The following is a 16,153-nucleotide window of genomic DNA, read 5'->3' on the forward strand; positions in this document are numbered from 1 at the left end:
AGCCTGCAGAAGGGCAGCTCCAGAGGGGATCTGAGCAATGCTCAGCAAGAGCTAAAGGAGCTGTGGGGGCAAGAGGCTGGGTCCTGTCCTGAGTGACCCTGCTCTGTCAGGGGAGTTGGACTTGATGATCTCTGGAGGTCCCTCCCAACCCCTACCATTCTGTGACCATTCTGGACATTAAAGTTGCAGCCTCCCTGCCATGGGCAAGGACACCTTCCACTGGCCCAGGTTGCTCAAGGCCTCCTCCACCCTGGCCTTGAGCACTTCCAAGGAGGAGGTGTCAAACACTGCTCTGAGAAACCCATTCCAGTGTTTCACCATTCTCATAGTCAAAAACTTCTTCATGTCCAATCTGAACCTACCCAGCTCCAGTCTAACACCATGGCCTCTTGTCCTGTCACTGCAAGCCCTTATGCAAGTCCCTCCCCAGCTCTCCTGTAGCCCCCTTCAGGTACTGGAGGCTGCTCTAAGGTCTCTCTGGAGCCTTCTCTTCAGGCTGAACAGCTCCAACTCTCTCAGCCTGCCCTCAAAGGAGAGGCTCTCCAGCCCTCTGATCATCTTTGTGGTCCCCATCAGGAACCTGTCCAACAGATCCATGTCCTTTATGTTGTGGCTCAAGGCAGACTCTTTGAAGTGCCATGGCCACAGCTCTCTGCAGCACCTCCAGCCATGGGCACTCCACCACCTCCCTGGGCAGCCTCTGCCAGTCCCTGACCACTCTGGCACCAAAGACATTTTTCCTTCTCTCCAACCTAACCCTCCCCTGGCACAAGTTCAGGACATTTCCTCTCCTTCCATCACCTGTCAGTGGGGGGAAGAGACATTAATTGTTAATTGTGCCTTGTCCTTTTTCAGCACAAGGTCTGTGTTATACCAGCTGAAGACTTTTCTCCAGAGTATGTGGATCCTAAAGTGCAGTGCACAGCTGCCTACAGCAGGAGCCATGCTGGAAGGTAACTTGTTTGCTTTTATCCTTTGTATTGTCAGAAGAAGGCCTTGAAAGACAAACTAAATGGGGTTTGAAGTCTTCTGAATGCTCAGTGGTGGTTTGTAGGCCACTTGTGCCAAGTGGTACTTGTAAAGAAGCTGCAGTGTTAGGTGAATCTAGACAGTCCTGCCCAGGATTTTGTGCACATTAGTCTCTTCCTCACCCATCTGGACAGCTGAGCACTGATGAGATAGAAAAGGCTCATCTTCCCCTGGCCATCCACTGTGATGGGTGTTGAAGCTGGAGAAATGTTGCCACTTTGGAGGCCTGAGGTGCTTGCTGCTCCATCTGGAGCTCTTTCTGCTCGTTACTGCTTCAGCTGCTCCAAAATGGCTTTAATTTGTCCCCAAGTGGAGGCTGTGGCTGCCCTTCCAGGCACAAATCCACCTGCTCAACCTAACAGCACCAAAGTACTCAACATGTAAACCCCCACTCGACAACTAAGCCCTTTCTTGCCCATCTCAACATGGGGGCTGTGTGGTAGATGTGCCCTCAGCATTCACCCTGCACAGCCATGGCAGGAGATCTTTCACCTCCATGATACCTGAGCAGGACCAGAGTCCACTCACATGTGGCTTGGTTGACCCAGGCTGCTGGTTGATCTCTTGCACCTGAGCTTCTGCTTGCCAAGGGGTCAGGTGTGGGTTCTGCAGAGCATTAGCTGAGTGCTTTCCAAAGAGAATCCAACACTGCAGCTTCCAAGCTGTGCCCCATTTCAGTTCTGTTACACTGCCTAGGACCAGAGAATTGTCAGGGTTGGAAGGACCCCAAGGATCATCCAGCTTCTGTGGACCTTAAATTAGATCAGGTTGCTCAGAGTCTAATCCAGCCTGGCCTTAAACACTTCCACTTCTCCTGTGCTTTGTTTCAGTTCCCCTCTCTCTTCTGCTTTAAATGAAAAACCTTTTGGTAGATTTTATGCTCAATGTTTTTTCTCCTTATCTTTCCTAGAAGCACAGAATCAGGCAGGGCTGGAAGAGACCACAAAGTTCAGCCAGTTCCAACCCCCCTGCCATGCCCAGGGACACCTCACACTAGATCAGGTTGCTCAGAGCCTCATCCAGCCTGGCCTTAAACACCTCCAGGGATGGGGCCTCAACCACCTCCCTGGGCAAACCCTGCCAGTCTCTCACCACTCTCATGCTGAACAATTTCTTCCTAACATCCAGGCTGACTCTGCCCATTTCCAGCTCTGTTCCATTCCCCCCAGTCCTATCACTACCTGACAGCCTAAAAAGTCCCTCCCCAGCTTTCTTGTAGCCCACTTCAGATACTGGAAGGCCACAAGAAGGTCACCTGGGAGCCTTCTCCTCTCCAGCCTGCAGAGCCCCAACTCTCTCTGCCTGTCCTCACAGCAGAGCAGCTCCAGCCCTCTGCTCATCCTCCTGGCCCTGCTCTGGACACCTTCCAGCACCTCCACATCCCTCCTGTCCCAGGGGCTCCAGAACTGGATGCAGGACTCCAGGTGGGGTCTCAGCAGAGCAGAGCAGAGGGGCAGGATCCCCTCCCTGGCCCTGCTGCCCACACTGCTGCTGCTGCAGCCCAGGCTCTGGTTGCTCTCTGGGCTGCAAGTGCACACTGCTGGCTCCTGCTGAGCTTCTCATCCCCCAGCACCCCCAAGTCCCTCTCCTCAGTGCTGCTCTCCAGCCAGTCCCTGCTCAGCCTGGATTGGTGTTTGGGGTTGCCTGGGCCCAGCTACAGGACAGAAGTTGCCAGGAAAAGGGCAAAGTGGCTCCAGCAGCCAAGAACCTTTCCCTGGGTAGCTGCAGTTAAGTGTTTCTAATAAACACAAAGGAGTAGATGTGGCACTTGGGGACATGGTTTAGTGCTCGTGGAGGTGTTGGACTTGATGACCTTAAAGGTCTTTTCCAAGCACCCTGATTCTCTGAGTGACTCACAGCCTGTGAGAGATGCAGGAGTGTGGTGGGTTCGTAGCCCCTTGGCAGGGCAAGACTCCTTTCCTTCCAAAGCCATGTGGGAGTTTCCTGGGTCTCTTTCAGGATGCAGGGGATCAGTGCACTCAGTAGCAGTTGGAAGCACTTTGAGTTAAAAGCCTTCATTGCCAAGTTGAAATACTAAGTTGAAATGCCAAGTTGAATCAGTCTGGGGTGGAAGAGACCCCAAGGATCATCCAGTTCCAACCCCTCTGCCTTGGGCAAGGACACCTCACTCTAGAGCAGATTGCTCAGAGCCTCATCCAGCCTGGCCTTAAACACCTCCAGAGATAAGGCTTCCACCACCTCCCTGGGCAACCTCAGCACCCTCATGGCGAAGAATTTCTTCTTAACATCCAAACTGAATCTACCCATTTCTAGTTTTGCTCCATGGAAACCTTTCCTAAGGCTTATTCCTACCAGTTTGGCAGTGGGAAGGAGCTGAGAGTAAAAGCCAATGTCCTTTGCAGGAGTTGAGAGGCAGAGAGAGCTGGTGAGCAGGTGTGACAGTTTTTCAGACTGAAGCTTCTCATGTAATGGGTTGGATTGAAACAGAAAGCAGCAAACTCTGGCTGCTAAATTGGGCAGCAGCACCTGAGTGTCCTTGGCTTGCAAGCATGCACAGCTTTGGGGCACAGCTTGAGTTGTCCTGCTCAGAGTTTTACAACTGGGAGCAGCTTTCTGAGATACTGCAGGTACTTCTCTCACCAAGAGGAAGTATCTCTTGGGCATTTAGGTGCTGAGAAAAAGGAGGGGGAAAGGCTGGTTAAAAAGCATGAATTCACCTCAAGCTAATGTGGAAATTGCTTCCTTGTACTTTGGTCTCCTGTTTTTAATCTCTTGTAATACTTTACTTTGACAAGGCCAAGGGCAGGTTCTACACTTTGGCCACAACAACCCCAAGCAGCACTACAGGCTGGGGGCAGAGTGGCTGAGAGCAGCCAGGCAGAGAGGGAGCTGGGGGTGCTGGCAGAGAGGAGCTGCAGAGGAGGCAGCAGTGCCCAGGTGGGCAGCAGAGCCAATGGCATCCTGGGCTGGCTCAGGAGCAGTGTGGGCAGCAGGACAAGGGAGGTTCTTGTGCCCCTGTGCTCAGCACTGCTCAGGCCACCCCTGGAGTGCTGTGTCCAGTTCTGGGCTCCTCCATTGCAGAGAGATGCTGAGGTGCTGGAAGGTGTTTGGAGAAGGGCAGCAAGGCTGGGGAGGGGCCTGGAGCACAGCCCTGTGAGGAGAGGCTGAGGGAGCTGGGGGTGTGCAGCCTGCAGCAGAGGAGGCTCAGGGCAGAACTCATTGCTGTCTGCAGCTGCCTGCAGGGAGGCTGTAGCCAGGTGGGGTTGGGCTCTGCTGCCAGGCAGCCAGGGACAGAAGAAGGGGACACAGCCTGAAGCTGTGCCAGGGCAGGTCTAGGCTGGATGTTGTTAGGAAGTTGTTGTCAGAGAGAGTGATTGGCACTGGAATGGGCTGCCCAGGGAGGTGGTGGAGTGGCTGTGGCTGGAGGTGTTGCAGCCAAGCCTGGCTGGGGCACTTAGTGCCATGGTCTGGTTGGTTGGGCAGGGCTGGGTGCTAGGTTGGGCTGGGTGAGCTTGGAGCTCTCTTCCAGCCTGCTTGAGTCCATGACTCTGATTCTCTCAGGGAGCTCTCTTACTGGTTTGGGCTCTAACTCTACAAATGCCTGAGTGTATCTTTAGCTTCTAAGTGCTTCAGCAGTGCCATGGACTTCAGGGGGCAAACCTGGATGCAAGGATACAGCTCCAGACACACCTGTGGCACTGGGAACTCAACATGAGCACAGGTTCTGGTGAATGAGGCTGGCTGGAGTAGGGGCAATTAATTTAACTTTGGGCACTCCTGCTTCATAGAATCATAGAGAATCATAGAATCAGGCAGGCTGGAAGAGAGCTCCAAGCTCACCCAGCCCAACCTAGCACCCAGCCCTGCCCAACCAACCAGACCATGGCACTAAGTGCCCCAGCCAGGCTTGGCTGCAACACCTCCAGGCACAGCCACTCCACCACCTCCCTGGGCAGCCCATTCCAGTGCCAATCACTCTCTCTGACAACAACTTCCTCCTCACAGCCAGCCTGTACCTGCCTTGGCACAGCTTGAGGCTGTGTCCCCTTCTTCTGTCCCTGGCTGCCTGGCAGCAGAGCCCAACCCCACCTGGCTACAGCCTCCCTGCAGGCAGCTGCAGGCAGCAATGAGCTCTGCCCTGAGCCTCCTCTGCTGCAGGCTGCACCCCCCCAGCTCCCTCAGCCTCTCCATCCCCAGCAATCCCTTCCCATGGCAGCTGCACTCCTGCCTCTCTGCTCAGCACTGCTGAGGCCTCAGCTTGAGCCCTGGGCTCAGTTTTGGGCTCCTCACTCCAAGAAGGACACTGAGAGGCTGGAGCAGGGCCAGAGAAGGGCACCCGAGCTGGGGAAGGGTCCAGAGGGCTGGGAAGGAACAGCTGCGGGGGCTGGGGGGTTGGTGTGGGGCAGAGGAGGCTGAGGGCAGAGCTCATTGCTCTCTGCAGGCTAAGCAGAGTTAGTCACTTGGTACAGCCACAGGGAAGGTCCTGCAGGGACCCAGGGCAGGGCAGCTGCACCAGGAGGAGGCCCAAGGAGCTGTAACCTGCTCTGTGCTCCTGTGCCCCCTGCGGGAGGCAGCTCAGGGCCAGGCTTGTCTCTCCCTGCTCTCTGGGGGAGGTTGGTCAGGGGGGCAGAGGCCTTCTCCAGGCCTTGCCTGGCAGGCTCCTTCCTGCCCCTGCCTCTGGGCCTGTGCAGGACTCTGGGGGACATTGAGGCACTGGGCAGGGGGGGCAGTTCAGCCTGGCAGGTCTGGGTCTAGCAGGGGCAGTTCAGCCTGGCAGGTCTGGGTCTAGCAGGGGCAGTTCAGCCTGGCAGGTCTGGGTCTAGCAGGGGCAGTTCAGCCTGGCAGGTCTGGGTCTAGCTGGGGGCAGTTCAGCCTGGCAGGTCTGGGTCTAGCAGGGGCAGTTCAGCCTGGCAGGTCTGGGTCTAGCAGGGGCAGTTCAGCCTGGCAGGTCTGGGTCTAGCAGGGGCAGTTCAGCCTGGCAGGTCTGGGTCTAGCAGGGGCAGTTCAGCCTGGTAGGTCTGGGTCTAGCAGGGGCAGTTCAGCCTGGTAGGTCTGGGTCTAGCAGGGGCAGTTCAGCCTGGCAGGTCTGGGTCTAGCAGGGGCAGTTCAGCCTGGCAGGTCTGGGTCTAGCAGGGGCAGTTCAGCCTGGCAGGTCTGGGTCTAGCAGGGGCAGTTCAGCCTGGCAGGTCTGGGTCTAGCAGGGGCAGTTCAGCCTGGCAGGTCTGGGTCTAGCAGGGGCAGTTCAGCCTGGTAGGTCTGGGTCTAGCAGGGGCAGTTCAGCCTGGTAGGTCTGGGTCTAGCTGGGGCAGTTCAGCCTGGCAGGTCTGGGTCTAGCAGGGGCAGTTCAGCCTGGCAGGTCTGGGTCTAGCAGGGGCAGTTCAGCCTGGTAGGTCTGGGTCTAGCAGGGGCAGTTCAGCCTGGTAGGTCTGGGTCTAGCTGGGGTCAGTTCAGCCTGGCAGGTCTGGGTCTAGCAGGGGCAGTTCAGCCTGGCAGGTCTGGGTCTAGCAGGGGCAGTTCAGCCTGGTAGGTCTGGGTCTAGCAGGGGTCAGTTCAGCCTGGTAGGTCTGGGTCTAGCAGGGGCAGTTCAGCCTGGTAGGTCTGGGTCTAGCTGGGGTCAGTTCAGCCTGGCAGGTCTGGGTCTAGCAGGGGCAGTTCAGCCTGGCAGGTCTGGGTCTAGCAGGGGCAGTTCAGCCTGGCAGGTCTGGGTCTAGCAGGGGCAGTTCAGCCTGGCAGGTCTGGGTCTAGCAGGGGCAGTTCAGCCTGGCAGGTCTGGGTCTAGCAGGGGCAGTTCAGCCTGGTAGGTCTGGGTCTAGCAGGGGCAGTTCAGCCTGGTAGGTCTGGGTCTAGCTGGGGTCAGTTCAGCCTGGCAGGTCTGGGTCTAGCAGGGGCAGTTCAGCCTGGCAGGTCTGGGTCTAGCAGGGGCAGTTCAGCCTGGTAGGTCTGGGTCTAGCAGGGGTCAGTTCAGCCTGGTAGGTCTGGGTCTAGCAGGGGCAGTTCAGCCTGGTAGGTCTGGGTCTAGCTGGGGTCAGTTCAGCCTGGCAGGTCTGGGTCTAGCAGGGGCAGTTCAGCCTGGCAGGTCTGGGTCTAGCAGGGGCAGTTCAGCCTGGCAGGTCTGGGTCTAGCAGGGGCAGTTCAGCCTGGCAGGTCTGGGTCTAGCAGGGGCAGTTCAGCCTGGTAGGTCTGGGTCTAGCAGGGGCAGTTCAGCCTGGTAGGTCTGGGTCTAGCTGGGGTCAGTTCAGCCTGGTAGGTCTGGGTCTAGCAGGGGCAGTTCAGCCTGGTAGGTCTGGGTCTAGCTGGGGGCTATTCAGCCTTCTTCTGGGCCTGCTGAGGCTGAGTGCAGGAGGAAGTTTTGGAAGGCTCTGGAAGGTTTTGGCTGGGTCAGCCCAGATGGAGCCCAGGGCTGAGGCAGATTGGTTTGTGTAGATGTTCCTTTTCCCTGGATGCCTTTTGTGTTCCTGTGTGTGTAAATGGCTCTCATGTTTAGCCTCCCATTCCTTATGTGCTTTTAGTGTCTTTAGTTTACTCCTCTAGGGGGTAAGAACTTTCCTGTCCTTTTGCCCTGGGCAGATCATGGCTCTAAACTTGGGCAGCAGCTCCCTGAAAGGAGGCTGCAGGCAGGTGGGGGTTGGGCTCTGCTCCCTAGGAGCAGGTGACAGAAGGAGAGGAAATGTCCTGAACTTGTGCCAGGGGAGGGTTAGGTTGGAGAGGAGGAAAAATGTCTTTGGTGCAGGAGTGGTCAGAGATTGGCAGAGGCTGCCCAGGGAGGTGGTGGAGTGCCCATGGCTGGAGGTGCTCCAGAAAGGTGTAGCCAGGACACCTGGGGCCAGGGTTTGGTGGCCATGGTGGGGTTGGGTTGATCATAGAATCAAGCAGGTTGGAAGAGAGCTCCAAGCTCATCCAGTCCAACCTAGCACCCAGCCCTGGCCAGTGAACCAGACCATGGCACTAAGTGCCTCGTTCAGTCTCTTCTTGAACACCCCCAGGGACAGTGCCTCTCCACCTCCCTCGGCAGCCCATTCCAAGGGTTGGACTGGATGACCTTGGAGGTCTCTTCCAACTGAGACAATGCTTTGATTCTGTAGATATTGGACATTTGGAGTGAATAAAATGAACTACTGTACGTGTTCCCCTTTGGGGTTAAACCTGTGCCTCTGCTTTTCGTTTCCTTGCTGGTTTGCTTACAGCCCAAACCATCAGAGGCTCTCTGTTGCATTGCTCGCTGCAGGTCTGTGTCATGCAAGAGCTGCTGTGACTCAGCTGCTTTTCCTTTCATGGTGCTTAAGAAATGTTCCTGACCCCACTGTACTTACTGTGTTTAGTGCAACATGCATACCCTCAGGGTACGACACTCCATCAGCAGCTTTGGTTTTGGATGCATTCAAGGATGGGGAAGATTCTGAAGCACAGAGAAATACCTTCCATGATGCACAGAGTGCCTCGTTACCTTCTGGCTCAGTCCATGGAGTCACCCTGACACCCTTACAGGTATCTCAGCTTTGGAAAAGTGTTTCTTAAGTCACCAAGTGTGTCCTTAATGAAGGTAAAATTATCAAAGATTTGAGAATCAAAACTGAATGATGTGATATGATCACAGAATCACAGAACAGATCACGTTGGAAGGGAGCCATGAGGAGATACAGGCTGGGGTCAGAGTGGCTGAGAGCAGCCAGACAGAGAGTGATCTGGGGGTGCTGATTGATACCTGCCTGAACATGAGCCAGCAGTGTGCCCAGGTGGCCAAGAGAGCCAGTGGCATCCTGGCCTGCATCAGGAATGGTGTGGCCAGCAGGAGCAGGGAGGTCATTCTGCCCCTGTACTCTGCACTGGTTAGACCACACCTTGAGTGCTGTGTTCAGTTCTGGGCCCCCCAGTTTAGGAGGGACATTGAGATGCTTGAGCGTGTCCAGAGAAGGGCAACGAGGCTGGGGAGAGGCCTTGAGCACAGCCCTACGAGGAGAGGCTGAGGGAGCTGGGATTGGTTAGCCTGGAGAAGAGGAGGCTCAGGGCAGACCTTATTGCTGTCTGCAACTACCTGAGGGGAGGTTGTGGCCAGGAGGAGGTTGCTCTCTTCTCTCAGGTGGCCAGCACCAGAACAAGAGGACACAGCCTCAGGCTGTGCCAGGGGAGATTTAGGCTGGAGGTGAGGAGAAAGTTCTTCCCTGAGAGAGTCATTGGACACTGGAATGGGCTGCCCGGGGAGGTGGTGGAGTCGCCGTCCCTGGAGCTGTTCAAGGCAGGACTGGACGTGGCACTTGGTGCCATGGTCTGGCCTTGAGCTCTGTGCTAAAGGGTTGGGCTTGATGAGCTGTGAGGTCTCTTCCAACCTTGCTGATACTGTGAGACTGTGAGCACCAAGTTCCACTCCCTGCTCCTGGCAGCACTGCCTAGGTTTAGCCACATCACATTTACCATAGGGCAGAAGCTTCTAACCTGACCCGTGGACAGAAACAACACTCTAAAAGGTAGCTCCTGACAATTACTACCAAACCTGGCATGTTCTCCAGTGAGTTTTGAAACTGCTCTGGGCCCAGCAGGGGGAAGCATCCCAGCCCTTACCCCATCTGCTGCAAAGAACACGATGCCTTGGTCCGCAGTGCTCTCGATGGTCTGCTCGTAGCGCACCCGGCTGTGGGTGTTTGGCTCCCTCACTGCCACGCTGGCATAGCCACTGCCTTCGAAATAGCTTTGGTCTGTCTCCTCTCTGTACCTGCAAGCATTCAGGGGCACAGCTGTGACCGTAGGAGAGCAAAGAGAGCCCTGGGGCTGCTTGTTCTGGAGAGGAGAAGGCTGAGAGGGGATCTGAGCAGTGTCTGTGCATATCTGAGGGGTGGGTGTCAAGCAGGGGCCAGGCTCTTCTCTGTCATATCCTGTGAGAGGACAGGAGCCATGGGTGCAAACTGGAGCTCAGCAAGCTCCTCCTCAACACGAGGGAGCAATTCTTTACTGTGGGGATGCAGAGCTCTGGAGCAGGCTGTCCAGAGAGGTTGTGGAGTCTTCTTCTCTGGAGACTTTCAAGCCCCTCCTAGATGTGTTCCTGTGTGACCTGCCCTGGGTGATGCTGCTCTGGCAATGGGGCTGGACTCAACGATTTCTGAAGGTCCCTCCCAACCCCTTCCACTCTGTGATTCTGTGACTTGCCTGACTAGAGGGTTTAGAAGCTCTGGTTAAAGCATGTGGTGCAGGGTCACTAACAGGGCCCAACTTTGCTCTAACCCAAGGAAAGAGAAAACCTTCCCCTGGCTGAAGTCAGCCACTGGTGGTGCGTGGAGAGGAAACCATCAGTGAGTGACTTCTTTGCACTTAATGAAGTCATCATAAAGGATCTGGATGCATCAGTCAAAAAATTGCAGTCTGAGTAACCCACAGAGACAGCTGCAGAAAGAGAAACACAACCCCCAGGTTCTTGCTAAGCAATGCAGCAGCCTCCTGGGCTGCAGGGGAACGTGCATGTGCTTGGCATGCACACAGGTAGGAGCATGCAGTTGCCCTGCTGTGTTTGCCATAGAGCAGCTTCCAGAACCTATAGAGGGCCTGCAAAAACCTGGGCAGGGACTTTTTACAAGGGATGAGAGGGAATGGATTGAAGGTTGAGGAAGGTGGATTTAGACTGGAGATTAGGAAGAAATTCTTTTCAGTGAGGGTGGGGAGACACTGGCACAGGTTGCCCAGGGAGGTTGTGGATCACAGAATTGCAGGCTGAGAGTTGGGACTCTGCAGCCTGGAGAAGCTGAGCTACCAGATCAAAGGGCTACAAACAGCAACCAGAGAGCTTTAAAGATTCTTCCCCAAAAGGAAATGGAGGGAAAAATATAATTAAGAGAGAAACTCTACTACCCAAACTAGAGGTTCCACATTGAGGATGAGTTGTGGGAAGCTTAAACACAAGAGAGGGGATTCTGCCCCTTGGCTCTGCTCTCCTGAGACACTCTCCTGCCCCTGGAGTCCTGGGTGCAGTTCTGGAGCCCCCAACACAAGCAGGACGTGGAAGTGTTGGAGCCAGTCCAGAGAAGGCCACCAAGATGCTGAGAGGGCTGCAGCAGCTCTGCTGTGAGCACAGGCTGAGAGAGTTGGGGCTGTGCAGCCTGGAGAAGAGAAGGCTTGGAGGAGACCTTGGAGTGGCCTTGCAGGGTCTGAAGGGGGCTACAGGAGGGCTGGGGAGGGACTATTGACAAGGTCTGGGAATGGCAGGAGGAGGAGGAGGAATGGGTTTGAAGTGGCAGAGGGGAGATTGAAAGTGGCTGTGAGGAAGAAGTTGTTTGCAGTGAGGGTGGTGAGACACTGGCACAGGCTGAGGGTGGTGAGAGACTGGCACAGGTTGAGGGTGGTGAGAGACTGGCACAGGTTGCCCAGGGAGGTTGTGGAGCACAGAAGCACCCAATGTGATCAAAGATCACATTGGGTGCTTCTGTGCTCCACAACCTCCCTAGAGGTGTTCAGGACCAGGTTGGATGAGGCCTCGAGCAACCTATTCTAGTGGGAGGTGTCCCTGCCTATGGCAGGGGTTTGGAACTGGCTGAGCTTTAAGGTCCCCTCCAGCCCAAACCATTCTGTGATTCTGTGATTCGTTGAAGCTGTTTGACTTGCTGTGAGATGCTAATGCTCCTCTCTTTCCTTGCAGGTAGGTAGCACAGAGCACAGCTCACAGATCTGAGAATGTTTCATGGCTTGCAGATACTCTCAGAGCTGCTCTTGTTTCTGCAGAAGCAGATGACCTGGAGGGGCAGAGTGCCCCACTCAGGCAGCTATGTGTTTGTGGTGCACTTTTCTCAGCCAGCACACCCAACCTTCCCCGTGGGGGTGCGTGTGGATGCAGGACGTGTGTGGTCTGGTAAGCAAATGGATCTGAGCTCAGTCTTGCCCCTTCTCACCGTTTTGGCACCTGCAGCATTCTTTTGGTTGTTGTGTTTCCAGCCAGCATGGGTTTAGGAAGGGCAGATCCTGCCTTTCTAACCTGATCTCCTTCTATGATCAGGTGACTGCTTGGTGCATGTGGGGAGGCCTGTGGATGTGGTCTGTCTGGACTTCAGCAAGGCCTTTGACACTGTCCCCCCCAGCACACTGCTGGCTAAGCTGTCAGCCCATGGCTTGGATGGTAACACCCTGTGCTGGGTTAGGAACTGGCTGGAGGGCCAGACCCAGAGAGTGGTGGTGAATGGTGCCACATTCAGCTGGCAGCTGTCACTAGTGGTGTCCCTCAGGGATCAGTGCTGGGCCCCATCCTCTTTAACATCTTCATAGATGATCTGGATGAGGGCATGGAGTCAGACATCAGCAAGTGTGCAGATGACACCAAGCTGGGGGCAGATGTGGCTGGGTTGGAGGGCAGAAGGGCTCTGCAGCAGGACCTTGACCACCTGCACAGATGGGCAGAGTCCAAGGGGATGGCTTCAATAGCTCCAAGTGCAGGGTGCTGCACTTTGGCCACAGCAACCCCATGCAGAGATACAGGCTGGGGTCGGAGTGGCTGAGAGCAGCCAGACAGAGAGGGATCTGGGGGTGCTGATTGATACCTGCCTGAGCATGAGCCAGCAGTGTGCCCAGGTGGCCAAGAGAGCCAGTGGCATCCTGGCCTGCATCAGGAATGGTGTGGCCAGCAGGAGCAGGGAGGTCATTCTGCCCCTGTACTCTGCACTGGTTAGACCTCACCTTGAGTGCTGTGTTCAGTTCTGGGCCCCCCAGTTTAGGAGAGACATTGAGATGCTTGAGCGTGTCCAGAGAAGGGCAACGAGGCTGGGGAGAGGCCTTGAGCACAGCCCTACGAGGAGAGGCTGAGGGAGCTGGGATTGGTTAGCCTGGAGAAGAGGAGGCTCAGGGCAGACCTCATTGCTGTCTGCAACTACCTGAGGGGAGGTTGTGGCCAGGAGGAGGTTGCTCTCTTCTCTCAGGTGGCCAGCACCAGAACAAGAGGACACAGCCTCAGGCTGTGCCAGGGGAGATTTAGGCTGGAGGTGAGGAGAAAGTTCTTCCCTGAGAGAGTCATTGGGCACTGGAATGGGCTGCCCGGGGAGGTGGTGGAGTCGCCGTCCCTGGAGCTGTTCAAGGCAGGACTGGACGTGGCACTTGGTGCCATGGTCTGGCCTTGAGCTCTGTGCTAAAGGGTTGGACTTGATGATCTGTGAGGTCTCTTCCAACCCTGATGATACTGTGAGACTGTGAGACTGTTTCTTTTTTATTAGGTTCCTTCAGTGCTTCCTTCTGCCCTCACACCTCTGGCTGTCGGGATCAGGTGACTGCAGAAAATCAAATAGAGTTTGACATTTCTGAACCTGAGGTCTCTGTTACAGTGCTGATACCTGATGGAAAGATGCTGCTCCTGGTAGGTTTATTACCTAAATGCACTTGGAAATGTTTCTCTCAGCTTCACCATTCACCTAGAGATGCATGTGGAGGCCAAAATCAGGACTAAAGAATTTGTCTTTTAGTGCTGTGTTTCAGATTTTTAGGCTCTTTTGCACAGCTCCTGTTTTGTTTTACATTATTAAAATACTCTACATGGTTTTTATTGTACACTGATGGGTTGTGGGATAGCCTGGATGGTCTTAGAGGTCTTTTCCAACCAGATATATTTTGTGATGGTAGCATCACAACTGTGGAAGTAAGAACCATAGAATGGGAGTCATTTTTGCTTGGAAAAGCCTTTAAAGATCATCAAGCCCAAGCGTTCTCTGTCTTTGCCAAGGCTTAGGCTAAACCATATCCCTCAGCACCACATCTCTGCCTCTTTGAAACACCTCCAGGGATGGGGATTCAACCACCTCCCTGGGCAGTCTGTTCCTATATTTGATAACTCTTTCAGTGGAAAAATTTCTTCTAATATCCAACCTAAACCTCCCCTGGTACAGCTTGAGGCCACTTCCCCTCATCCCAAAGATAAGAAGTGTATTGTTGAGAGAGTAATTTGCCATTGGAATGGGCTGCCCAGGGAGGTGGTGGAGTTGCTGTCCCTGGAGGTGTTGAAGCCAAGCCTGGCTGGGGCACTTAGTGCCATGGTCTGGTTGGTTGGATAGGGCTGGGTGCTAGGTTGGACTGGCTGAGCTTGGAGGTCTCTTCCAACCTGCTTGATTCTATGATTCCTATTAGATGTTATGGCCTTAAAGAAAACCCTGAACACATAATGAAGCAACATTTAACTATATAAATGCCTTGGCTTGTGTCTTTTGCTTTCTCTGAAATGTACAACTTAGCTTTCTTGTTGTTTTAAGGAAAAGGTCTTAGTTGTTCCAGCAGACACCTACAGTCACAAAATTCTTGACACAAAGACAGTGGACAAGTCACTTGATTTTATCAGCCAGTGTGGAGGAAACAGTTTTTACATTGAGTAAGCATTGCTTTCTGAAAACCTGAGCTGGGCCAACAAGCTGGGAATGAATGTTAATAACTTTCACTCTGTATTAAAGACCTTTGTATACAACCCCTGTCCTTGTGCTTTTCTGTGCCTTTTGCTGGCCCAGTACATTTCCATGAGTCATTTGGCCATGAATTCCTATTGTAAAGGAAATGTAAAGGCAGAGCTTCATTGCTTACAGTCCAGAGAAGGGAAATCTCTGCTAATTTGTCTGCCTCTGGCCTGTTCATATTTGGTGTTTCACTTGGCATGTCTGAACTGGTGTGACTAATGTGCACTCTTTCTCTGGACCAAATCTTACCTGCATGCTCAAACCTTCAGCACTAATTCAATCAAAGTACACCTTGCATGTGCACTGATGCCAGCCTCCTGCCAAAGAACTCTTTGCAAGACAGGACCCTGATTTACTGACCCCCCTGTAAAGCCTGCTTGCAGCAGTCACCAAGTGCTGATGCTTCCACGGTTTGTGTTTCAGTTTCAACAGCCCAGAAGGATCATCAACCTTCTGCAAGGACTCTGTAAAGTCCCTAGTGGCTTTCTACAACAATGGAGCCCTGCCCTGCAACTGCCACAGCTCCGGTGCCATGAGCCCTACGTGCAGCCCCCTGGGGGGGCAGTGCCTGTGCAGACCCCACGTCATCGGGCGCCAGTGCAGCCGATGCCAAAGCGGCTACTACGGATTCCCCTTCTGCAAGGGTAAGGGCATGCTCAGGGGCAGCAGTTGAGCTGGCAGCTTAGAATCACAAATCACAGAGTTGTGTAGGCTGGGAAAGACCTTTAATGTCATCAGGCCCAGCCATTCTCTAACTCTGCCAAGGCTGGGGCTAAGCCATGGCCCTCAGCGCCACAGCTCTGCCTCTTAGAAATGCCTCCAGGGGTGAGGATTCCACCACCTCCCCCGGGCAGCCTTACCAACAACAGGTACCAGCCTTGCTTTCCTCTACAGGGCTTGACCTGGCAGGGGCTGGTTGAGCTAGCTTAGATGTAGTGTACCAGAGCTTCAGCTGAAGGCAGAAGTAACCCCCTTTTCTTCAAGCACACCTAGCTCACAGTGAAGCCTGCCTTTGCAGGTGCTCCCTGATCAGGTGTGGCAGGCTGGCAGTCAAACTGGCTGAAATCCAGATTGCCATGCTTTTGGACAGAATATTTTACTGCCCTGACTGCTAAATCACAGATTCATGGAACAGCTTAGGCTGGAAGAGACCTCACAGATCACCTAATACAACCTCTCCACCATAGGGAGGGACAACTCTCAGCTAGCCCAGCTTGCTCAAGGCCCTATCCAACCTGGTCTTGAACAGTTCCAGGGAGGGGGCATCCACAACCTCTCTGGACAATCCATTGGAGAAGCTACCCTTGTATTGTGAAGATTTCTTCCTAAGATCCAATCTAAACCTATTACCCTTCAATTTCAATGCATTTTCCCTTGTCCTATCAGTGGACACTGTTGTAAGAAGTCCCTCTGCAGCCCTCCTGCAGGCTCCCTTCAGGTATTGGAAGGCAATTATAAGGTCCCCCTGGAGTCTTTTCCAGGCTAGACACCTTTAGCTCCCTCAGCCTACCCTTATAGCAGAGGTGCTCCAGCCCCTGGAATTTCTGAGTTATTCCTGCTGTATCCCAGGTCACCTCTTCCCATAGACTGTCAGAGACAGAACATGCTTAATTCCTCATATTGAGGGTAGTGGAGCACTGGAGCATGTTGCCCAGAGGGGTGATGGAGTCTCCATCTCTGGAGTCATTCAAAGCCTGCCTCGATGCCTTCCTGTGCCACCTGCTGTAGGTGACCCTGCTCTGCATTGGGCTGGATGATCACAGAAT

The 16,153-nt window shown here is 54.3% G+C and overlaps 1 protein-coding gene across 1 annotated transcript in view; it reads left to right on the plus strand.

Moving 5' to 3' along the window:
- Nucleotides 1-16,153, plus strand: part of LAMA3 (laminin subunit alpha 3) — a 179,789-nt gene that overhangs the window by 67,294 nt on the left and 96,342 nt on the right. Inside the window, exons 21-26 of the mRNA XM_064170537.1 lie at nucleotides 856-953; nucleotides 8,310-8,475; nucleotides 11,692-11,818; nucleotides 13,167-13,306; nucleotides 14,193-14,308; nucleotides 14,811-15,031. Coding sequence (XP_064026607.1) covers nucleotides 856-953; nucleotides 8,310-8,475; nucleotides 11,692-11,818; nucleotides 13,167-13,306; nucleotides 14,193-14,308; nucleotides 14,811-15,031 — 868 coding nt within the window. The remainder of the gene's footprint in view (nucleotides 1-855; nucleotides 954-8,309; nucleotides 8,476-11,691; nucleotides 11,819-13,166; nucleotides 13,307-14,192; nucleotides 14,309-14,810; nucleotides 15,032-16,153) is intronic.

The sequence above is a fragment of the Pogoniulus pusillus genome, chromosome 34, assembly GCF_015220805.1.
Source record: "Pogoniulus pusillus isolate bPogPus1 chromosome 34, bPogPus1.pri, whole genome shotgun sequence".
NCBI classification, from domain to species: Eukaryota; Metazoa; Chordata; class Aves; order Piciformes; family Lybiidae; genus Pogoniulus; species Pogoniulus pusillus.